Source organism: Abrus precatorius, unplaced genomic scaffold (assembly GCF_003935025.1).
Source record: "Abrus precatorius isolate BTA unplaced genomic scaffold, Abrus_2018 Scaffold7, whole genome shotgun sequence".
In the NCBI taxonomy this organism is placed as follows: domain Eukaryota; kingdom Viridiplantae; phylum Streptophyta; class Magnoliopsida; order Fabales; family Fabaceae; genus Abrus; species Abrus precatorius.
In genome coordinates this window covers 9,722,809-9,733,477 of record NW_020874417.1, presented here as the reverse complement: position 1 = coordinate 9,733,477, position 10,669 = coordinate 9,722,809, and the positions used below count along the sequence as shown (strand labels likewise).

At 29.2% G+C, this 10,669-nt stretch overlaps 1 protein-coding gene across 1 annotated transcript; it reads left to right on the top strand.

The window, feature by feature from the left end:
* Window positions 1-386: 386 nt before the first annotated feature.
* On the top strand, window positions 387-2,857 carry LOC113871443 (putative expansin-B2). The gene is made up of 4 exons (XM_027508540.1): window positions 387-582; window positions 861-973; window positions 1,122-1,312; window positions 2,530-2,857. The coding sequence occupies exons 1-4, from the start codon at window positions 387-389 to the stop codon at window positions 2,855-2,857; spliced, it is 828 nt and encodes a 275-aa protein (XP_027364341.1).
* Window positions 2,858-10,669: the final 7,812 nt, after the last annotated feature.

Genomic DNA, 10,669 nt, shown 5'->3' with positions numbered 1-10,669 from the left:
TTTTTTATGCTCTTTTAAATCAGGCAAAACAGTGCCTCTCCACCTTCAAATTATTCATTGTTCTTTCATATCGCTGTTTATTTTAATCATTTTACAAGGTGATGAATACGTGAAAGAAATGTCTCGTATCTGAAATTTTTGAACGTTTCATTTGTCTTGTTCTTGGAAAATGGAACTCAAAAAAATTCTCTATCATTGATTAACCATATATTCTTCTAAATTGCCATTCGGAATATATGTACTGTTTGGCAGTTAAGAAATTATGTGCTTCTCTCGTTACTTCTCTATAAATACCGAACAAGCCATGGCATATTTCTCACACCATACATCACAAATTAACTAACAACTACTTAGGGAACTGCCAAATCCCAAGTTGTTCTTATAATATGTCTCTTATTACACTTGAACACGCTTTCTCTCATTTACTCGCTCTTGTAGCTTTACTCTCAGTATTTCTAATTGTCCCTTCCTCTTGTTTCAACCCTAGAAAGATTGTTAATGCTTCATACTCCTCAGCTCAGTCAGATTGGTCACCTGCAGTGGCCACTTGGTATGGATCTCCCCAAGGGGATGGAAGTGAAGGTATGACAAAAATTTAGTCACTTGCAGTTTTTCCTTCATACAAATTAATTAAGAGCGTACCAAAGTAATACTTAAATAATTTTGATTATAGATACTTCAACAGTGTCATCACCTATTTGACCCTTTATCATTTTCATTTTATTTCTTTCTTTTATGTTACATCATATAACTTATTAAATCTATTATCTCTCTCTAGGTCAAGGAGTGTACGTCAAACATCTTTTATGCTCAAAATATGGTTGAAAGGGTTTACGTGATTATATTTGTTGATTATGCAGGTGGTGCTTGTGGATATGGCAGTGCTGTTGGGATACCACCATTCTCATCAATGATATCTGCAGGAGACCCTAATGTATTTAACTCTGGCAAAGGCTGTGGTTCTTGTTATGAGGTGCTAACAATTAATTAATCAACATATATAACAAAATGTGTTTCTGGATTCTAATTAATAAAATCTATATTATGTATCTATTGTGCATGCAAGTGCCAAGATATTAATTATTAATATATATTTGCATTTCAAATTGCTGTAATTTCAGGTGAAGTGTACTGGGAATACTGCATGTTCGGGAAAACCTGTGAGGGTAGTCATTACTGACCAGTGTCCTGAATGTGGCTCTGATGGTAAATATCATTTTGATTTGAGTGGTACTGCTTTTGGGGCCATGGCGATTTCCGGTCAAGATGGAAAACTACGCAATGCTGGAAAAATTGACATTCAACATAGAAGGTATAGGATCTTAATTAATTAAGCTTCTAATCAATGAGTTACAACATAAGAGCTAGCCCGCTTTTAATTGCCCCAAAAACTATATTTTATTTATCATTAAAAAATTTTAAAAATAAAAATGGTCATTAATTAATAAATTATATTAACATATTAAGAATAATTAGATATTTCTTTAAAAAATTTATCCCACTATGATAGTATTTAATTAACTAACTTATTTTAGAATTTTCTTTTACTTAAAAGGAAAAAGTTTTTTCAAATACAATTTATAAAGACTTTACAAAATAAATGTGCTTCCTTTCTTATAAAGTAAACACATAAAAAAAAGTTAAAGTTAATTTTTTAAGTTTGTGCTTGTCTTCCTTCTTGCTATAAATTTCAAGATCTAAATACATAACCCAATTGCTTTAAATTAAAAATAAATTTAAGTTAAAAATTAAAAAATATCAAACGTTATCTATTAAAAAAATTAATCTAAACGCTACCTATTCCTTTCTTTTCCCTTTATAAATTTTGCATCTTAAAAACTAAATTTAAGATAAAATTATAATAAATTAGTAAACTACTCTTATCAGACTATCCTTAAAAATTTGAGACCAACTGATCACGTACTTGGTGTTCTCAAAAAACACTTTAAATATTCCCTATTTCAATTTATAAATTTTTTTTGTATTTTTAAAACTTTTTTGCTAATATAAGTGGAAATATCACAATAATCGATCATAAAATGTGATATTTTGCTATATTTATTACAATAACCCATTTTTGAAACATGATCTCTTTTAATTTATTTGTTTTATTTGAATATTATAGTAACTCTGTTACTATTATATATCTAGAAAAATAAAGAAAAGATGATAGTACAGACAATTAGATTCAATCATTTTGTTACAATAACTTGATAATTTCCATATTTATTGCAGTATTAGATTGTTCCTATATATTACACCATTAAAATAATGTAAATGGTTCACTTATTGTGCTTTGAATTTTTACATAAGCACAATAATATTAATTAAAGAAACATATTAATTAAAGTAATATCTTAAACTTTTATATGAAAGAAAATAAAAATAAAGATATTAAAATTATGAAATTCAATCAGTTTTATGACTCATCGAATTTCTCTGTCTCTGTCATTTCTTTTCAACCTATAATAATTGTGTTTACAATATTGAAACTAACAGAATTAGAGACGATCTTGAATTTATTTGTAGAGTTAAATGCAACTATCCTGGCATGTCAATAGCCTTTCACGTGGACTCTGGATCCAACCAATATTACTTTGCTACCTCAATTGAATATGAGAACGGAGATGGTGACCTTGCAAAGGTCGAACTGAAGGAAGCACTTGACACAACCTCATGGCACTCCATGCAGCAATCATGGGGTGCTGTTTGGAAACTTGACAATGGATCACCACTTCATGCACCCTTCTCTATTAGGTTAACAACCCTTCAGTCTCGCAAGACTATTGTGGCCACCAATGTTATTCCTTTGGGCTGGATGCCAGATCAGACTTACAGATCATTTGTGAATTTTTAAATATAAATATACTCTTGATTATTAGTTAAAATTTATTAGAAATTACAAAATTATATGAGTATCATTTCTAAATTTTTGTAATTTTTAATAAAATTTAACTGATAATGAAGAATATATTAGGAAGAATGTAAAATAAAAGATATGTTCTTGTGTAAGTGTGTAAGTATGCATGTCGAAGAAGATAACCATAAGTCTCCCTACCAGTGAATTGAACCTTGTATTGTCTTCTTTATTTATTTATGAAATAAATAATGTCAGTTACTGTGTTCACTGTTATGGGTTGACCTACGCTCTTCTATCCGAGGGAAAGGAATAGTTAAATTAATTTTAGTTGATTAACTTATTTAGTGAATTTGTAGAATGTTAATTAGTTTATTTAGTTAAATTAATTGCAATTGATTGATATATTTAATAAATTTGTATTATATTAGTTAGTTTGGTTGGTTAAATTAGTTTGAATTGATAATATATTACTTAGTTTTGTTTGCTAAATATCTAATTTATTAATATATTTAAGAAAATTGAATTATATTAGTTATTTTGTTAGTTAAATTAAATGCAATTGATTAAGTTATTTAATAAAATTGTTGAGTTTCATCAAATTGGAACAAATTCTATTTTTCTCTAGATTTTATTATGGTTTGCCTTCTCTATACTTGCTTGACGCTGATATCTAGAAATTACTGATATCACTATTGGTATTGAGACTAACCTAGCTAACATCAATGTTATATTTCGGCATCCCTGCACTGTTGAAGGTACATGTTGTGATTAATGAATGCAAAATTAATAAAAGGTTCACATTTATTATTGTCATAAATTATTTAAGTGAAACTCGAATTTTAATAATAAATAAAAAAACAACACTAACATTAACTAAGAAATGTACCAAAGCTTTTTACTAATCCAATCCATAGGTGTTGCACCTTAGCCTTAGCTTGCACCCTTATCCTCTTCTTTCGCTTATTCACTTGCAAGATCCCATGGATAAACACCAAATTCAACATGATGCATCAATTAATATTGTTCAAAAAAGTGCAAATATTTGTATTGAGAACATTGTTGAAATAGAGAAATAAAATATATCAAAATTACAATCACAAGATAAGAATTATTGTAAAATCTCTATAGTTAGAGAAAACTGTCTAACAACAATTTAGAACTAAAAGAAATATAGAGGTGACCTTGGCTTGCCCTTGGAATATGTCACAAGCGTGATCTATGTGCTCAATTCTTTTTTCTTCATGTTATTTCTTTTAGACTTTCTTTGGAAGGGAGAAAAGAAAAGAGTTTGAAGGGAGAAAAAATGGAAAGAAAAGAAGGTTAAACCTCTCTTATTTGGATATTTAATATTGAGAGAAGAGGGTGATAGAAAGTTTATAAATGATATTATATTTTATATCTGTTATTTATAATTTTTTATTTTTTATAAATGTTTTTAAAAAATCATCACTTAAAAAATTAACATTTTTTTAAAAAAAAGTTAAAATCTTATTTATGAGAGAGTATTAGAGAGTGGGAAAGAGAAAACTCTAAAATGAAGGAACTCAAAAAACAAGAGTTAAGAGGGTTTTGAAGAGTTTAATATCTTCGCCTCTTAATTAAGCAACTTACAAATAATGATTAATCTCTTTTAACTCTTCCCTTCTCCTCCCCTTCTCTCTTAAACATAAATCCCAAACAAGTTTTAAAGTTCTAACTTTCTAAACTCTATTCAGTTTGAAAAAAAGGTTTTGTTATTGATGCTTTTTTTAGTTGTTATCTTATATGAAATTTGGCAATAATAATATATATATAAAATATTAATATATAAAAAAAATATGATATTTGGCAGTAATAATATAAAAAAAAAATATTAACATTGAATAAGCACAAGGTAATAGTCGAATTAGAATAAAAGATTGAGAATTACAATAAAACATAAATTGTAAAAGAAATATTTGACATTAATAATGGTTTATGTGAGGTCAAACGTTCTAACTATTTTCATATTGAATTGTTATATGAGATAACATTATTCCTATGGGTCTCCTTTAATATTCTTTATTCTTTCTTAACTTCTTAATCTTAATTCAATCATGAGCTACTTTTGTCGTTTAAATAATCTAGAATTTAAGTGCCTTAATACTTCTAAACAATCTCTATAAAATGACATTTATAGAATCTGTAAGTATTTGCCTTATTACTTGTTGACCGAAGCATATTATGAATTTGTTGTCTCATAATGTTTTTATAGAATATACCTGAATACATTTTTAATAATAAGTATTAGGCAAAAAAATATTTTATTTTCTATAAATATAGCTTCATTTAGTTTTGATTATTCAATTTTCAACTTCACAAATTTTAAAAATAATTTGTCTGTCACTCAATGACATAATATATATCGGATCAAATTATATCACAAGACACCTCATAATAGTTGTTAACATAATATAATTAAATACACGACAACAAAGTAAAAGAAAATTTAAGGTTAAAAGTTAAAATAAATAAAATAAAACCAAATAAAGCCAAATTTTTAGAAAATGCAATAAATATAAAATTTAATTATAAATAGTGAAATTCTCATGGATTAAATTAAATTATTAAATTAAAATAATTTTCATAAATTTTTAAAATTAAAAATATTTTTAAAATTAATTACAAATATTTCATCATATTAAATAGAACTAAATTAAAAAATTTTTTTTTTTAAATTACAAAAGTATAAATTATAAAAAACGACCAAACTTAAACACTCACACACTTTAATAACTTTGTATAAATTATAAGATTAATCAATCTAACAGTTGATCTAAAAATTTTTATTAAGTATATCAACTTTATAGAATTTTATATAAAAATAAAATTAAAAATATTTTATTACATTACTTTATTTTAATATTTATTATCTTTTATAACAAAGGTAAATATCAACTTTTAGATAACCTACTCAGACATGTTCAAATTATATAGGTGGGTAATGGGATTCGATTGGTGAAATCTAGAATCGAAATAATCTGACAATCTTAATTTTTAGAATGATTATGATTATTAAGTCATCGGTTAACTCTAGTTTGGTTTGAGAACTTATGCGAGTAATGGGATGAATTTGAACGGTTTTGAATTATCTAATTCATAATCTTTCTTTGTCTCCTTGCGTTCGTCTTGTACAAAGTCTCTTCGACTAACCTTCTTAATGGAGTAGGGGAATGTGTCTAGTAGTAGTTTGCTGGTGAGAGTTTTTACCAACATGCATTCTAGGAACACCCTAAACATAGATCTCTTGCTTAAAATATGTTAAAACATGCATTCTAGAGGAAGGAACAAAGCGGCACAAACAAAAACAAAAGCATAAGGTATAGAAAAGTTATTTAGCAAGATGTGCTTAACATGACTTGTTATCATAAGAACTTCGATGCTCTTTTCTTTCTTCTTCTTCTTTTTTTTAACTAGAAATGATGAGATATATCTTATTCTTGCTCAATAACAATTTAACCATTCTTTTTCTTTTTCTTAAAATTCAAAATAAATAAATAAATTTTAAATTTTGTGAAAAACAGGAATGTCAGAGTAAGTGAGTCAATGCACCAAGCAGATCGCTTATAATAATGGTCACCACATCCTATTTACCTTTTTTTAATTTTCCTTTTTCATCAATTAATAATTTATAAAATATATTAATTACTATATTAAAAAATACCTAGGTCTTTATTATCTTATTTTGTAGCACTTGTGCCAAAAGTGTCTTGCCCATAACAGATATCTGATTTTCGGCCTATCTCATTATTAGGTTGTCTTTATAAGATTGTTTCCAAGCTTTTGGCAAATAGGTTGAAAGGAGTTTTGGATTTAATAATTTCAGAAGAACAATCAGCCTTTATCCCGGGAAGGAACATGTTAGATAGTGTACTTGTGGCTAATGAAGCAGTTGATTATGTGCAGAGGTATAATAAGAGGTGTTTTGTGTTAAAGCTTGATTATGAGAAGGTGTATGATTCGATAGAGTGGGGATATCTTTTGTTTATGTTACGTAGCTTTGGATTTTCAGACAAACGGGTCAGTTGGATAAAAGCTTGTGTGTATGGGAGAAGCCTATCAGCTTTGATTAATGGTTGTCCTACATTGGAGGTTCATATTGAGCGGGGCCTAAAACAGGGGGATCCTCTTGCCCCTTTTCTTTTTCTTGTGGCAGCGGAAGGGTTAGGAGTTCTTATGCGGAAGGCAGTGACTTGTGGGTTATTCTCTGGTGTGACGATTGGGGAAGGGGGACCAGATATTTCTTTGCTGCAGTTTGCGGATGACACATTGATTATGGGAGAGGCTTCGGTGCAGAATTTGTGGACTTTGAAAGCAGTATTGCATAGCTTTGAATTAATGTCAGGTATGAAAATTAACTTCCATAAATCTTTTGTATTGGGGATTAACACTGGTGATGACTTTGAAAACTTGGCTGCGGAGTTCCTACATTGTAAGATTGGTAGTTTCCCATTAAAGTATCTCGGGTTACAGTTAGGTGTTAACCCGAGAAAGCCTAGTGCATGGAAGGGTGTGTTAGAGGCTCTTAAAAAGCGGTTAGCGTCATGGAAGCATAGGTATTTATCGATTGGAGGTAGGGTGACTTTGATTAATGTCGTTCTTAATTCTATGTCATTGCACTCGTTATCCTTTTTTAAGGTGCCGAAGTCGGTAATAAAGGAAATTGTCACTATCCAACAGAATTTTTTATGGAAGGGTGTTAAGGATGGATCTAAAATCCCCTGGGTGAAATGGAAAACTGTATGTAGACCGCGGAAGAATGGTGGCTTGGGCATTAGGAATGTGCAGTGGTTTAATTGGGCGCTTCTTGGTAAATGGTTGTGGCGAGGTGTTAACTGTTCTAGTTCATTGTGGGTGCGGGTGTTGGAATCTAGATATGGAAAATTAGCTTCTTCTCTTCAGCGTTCATCAGTTCACAACAGATGTTCTTTGTGGTGGCGTGATTTGCTGGAGGTTATTCATCAAGGGAATTTATGGCTGGATGAGAAGTTTGATAGAAGTGTGGGTGCAGGTTTACACACTCTTTTTTTGAGAGATAAGTGGGTAGGAGGGGTGCGATTGTGTGAAGCATTTCCGCGATTATTTGCAGTGGCGAGAAATGCTGAATCACATGTATTGGAGAATGGTTTTCATGATGGCACTAGATGAGTTTGGAATGTTAGTTGGCGAAGAGGACTCTTTCAACATGAGATCTCGAGTTTTAATCTTTTGTTGGAGCTTGTGAATGGAGTTTCTATTAAGTTACTACAAGAAGATAAATGGATATGGAGAGCAGATTCTTCAGGTTGTTATTCAGTGCAATCTGCGTATTCATGGCTATTTGAACTTTTTGGTGGTCCTAATAGTGTAGATTAGTGTACGGCAGATGCCTTGCAAAGGCTATGGAGAGGGAAGGTCCCTCTTAAGTGTCTGGTTTTTTCTTGGCAATTGTTGTTAAATGCACTTCCTTGTAAAGGTTTACTGATTGATCGTGGTGTTCAAATTGATGATATAACTTGTTGTTTCTGTCATGGTTTGGAGAAACTTCCAACTCATTTATTTTTAACGTGCTCAGTTTCATCTCAAATCTGATACTTTACTGCGCGTTGGATTGGATTCTCACTGGTTTTGCCTTCAGATTTATCGACTCACTTGCTTTCTTGGGTTGGTGTTGGCTGTAGTAAAAGAGAAGGAATATGCTTATTAATTATTTGGGTAAGTACAATGTGGTCTTTGTAGTTGCATAGAAATAGAATTATATTTTCCAATGGTGTTTTGGATGAGAGGGAAGTCCTAGATTCTATTATTCTGAGATCCTGGAAATGGTTATCACTTGTTAGTAAGAGAGAAGCTATTATGTTAGCTGATTGGTATTTGAACCCACGAAATTGTATCTGTCTTACTTTTGCATAAGTATATTTTTGCTTTTTATTTTTCTGAGTAAGTAATTTTTTGTGTATATGAGTTTTGAGTTCCCCTTGAACTCTTTTTAATAAGATTTGTTTTGCCTATCAAAAAAAATATTAAAAAATACAAATTTCTGTTTATATTTTGACTGTTACCTCTATATTGAAATAAAAAATTATAAGTTATTTTATAATATTTGATAGTCGATAAAGGATATAATAATATGAAAAAAAAAATGTTATAATAAAAAGTTATAAGTTATTTTATAATACTTGATAACATATTTGTGACTTTGTTACCTCTTGCACTCTAGTTGCTTGCTTTTGTAAGGTAAAAATGTCATCGGCTGCAGAAATTAATTACTTGTCATGTCATGCTTTAAGTGTTACCATATCTACTTGTGCAATTAGGGTTAGGCACCGGTTAATTGCAGGTTCAAAAATTCTAAATTATAGAAAATTGAACTTGATACAACGTGACTCATTCTTGATCAAGTTACTTAACGATTTAGTCGGTTGTGAATAAGATAGATTTGTGGTTCTATTAAGTGAGTTGGTATAAGTTTGAGCCTTATCATTTCATTTTTCCACCACTGTGTGTCTTTCCTCACAATGGCACTACTTAATAGTCCCCTCATTGTAGTCATAACTCAATTAATCAAACCATCATTTATGTCTCTAAAATCACCATAAAATTATTTCATCCCTTCACCTTACTGAGAAACACAAAAACATCACGTCCTGAAGCTACCATTGGTAGACGTGAGTGCGACATTGTCATAATGCCATTAGAGTTAAAACTTAGAAAAATAAAAAATAAAATGAAAAAAATAATTTATGGAAATAAATGTTTCGGTCTTTCTAAAAGATTAGATGTGGAAGTGAAAGAAGTGCAACATTATTTACTGTTTTAGATAAGCCGATTTCTGTTGGACCAATGTTTCTTCCTCATCCCTACTTGTGCTAATGCCCTTTATAACTATTAATAAAGACTGGCAAAAGGAGAAAAGAGAGGGTGAAACGTGAAATTGAAAAATATAATAAATGTGAAGCATTGAGCACCATGTTTTATTTGATTTGATATCTCTCTCATCTCTCATTTATCATTTCATTTCCCAACAAAAAAATTGAAAATATCAATTCGTATCCAATCAAACCAACCCATTTAGATTTAATTATTATACCCAAAATAATCCATATCCATTCAACTCACCCAATTAATGTTAGACCTATGATTAACCTATTTTCAGTCCAACCTTCAATTCTTTCTCATTCCTACCAAATTATATGAAATTTAGTATATATAATTACAAATATAATATAAAATAATTTAATAATTAAGTTAGTTATTATTATATTTTTTTTTAAAGTATAAATGTTTAAATTTTATGCATAATATCAACGAATCCGACTCAAATTTCCATTTCAAAATTTAAAAGTTAAATTAAAAGTAAATGTTCAAAGAAGAAAAAATCGCATAGCATAGTAAAAAAAAAAAAAATCCGTCCATAAAAATGCTTTCATTTAAAATTGAGGAGTTAAATTTAATACATAAAAGTATTTTCTTTTTTACATATTTTATTATCTTACATTTATTTTGCACTTATTTTATCTTTCTATCTCTTTTTTTCTTTTTTTATATCACATCACTCATCGCATATTTTATTTTTTCTCTCTCCTCTCTACCCCACTTTACACGCATTTTATAAATAATAAAAGATCATTTTTGCTGAAACTTTAAATAAAAAATTCTGTTAACTTCAATTCTTAAAATTGAGTTTAAATATCCACAAATAAAAAAAAATTATAAATATATTTTACGTTAATGCTACAAAATTTCAATCCATTCTTTATTTGTGAAGCTCAAAATTTATCCCATAACAAAAGTGTTTTGAAGAGCATAGAA

Coding starts and splice junctions, on each gene's coding strand:
- LOC113871443 (XM_027508540.1), top strand. CDS start 387: ATGTCTCTTATTACACTTGAACACGCTTTCTCTCATTTACTCGCTCTT. Junction 583..860: donor CCAAGGGGATGGAAGTGAAG/GTATGACAAAAA, acceptor TTGATTATGCAG/GTGGTGCTTGTGGATATGGC. Junction 974..1,121: donor GCTGTGGTTCTTGTTATGAG/GTGCTAACAATT, acceptor CTGTAATTTCAG/GTGAAGTGTACTGGGAATAC.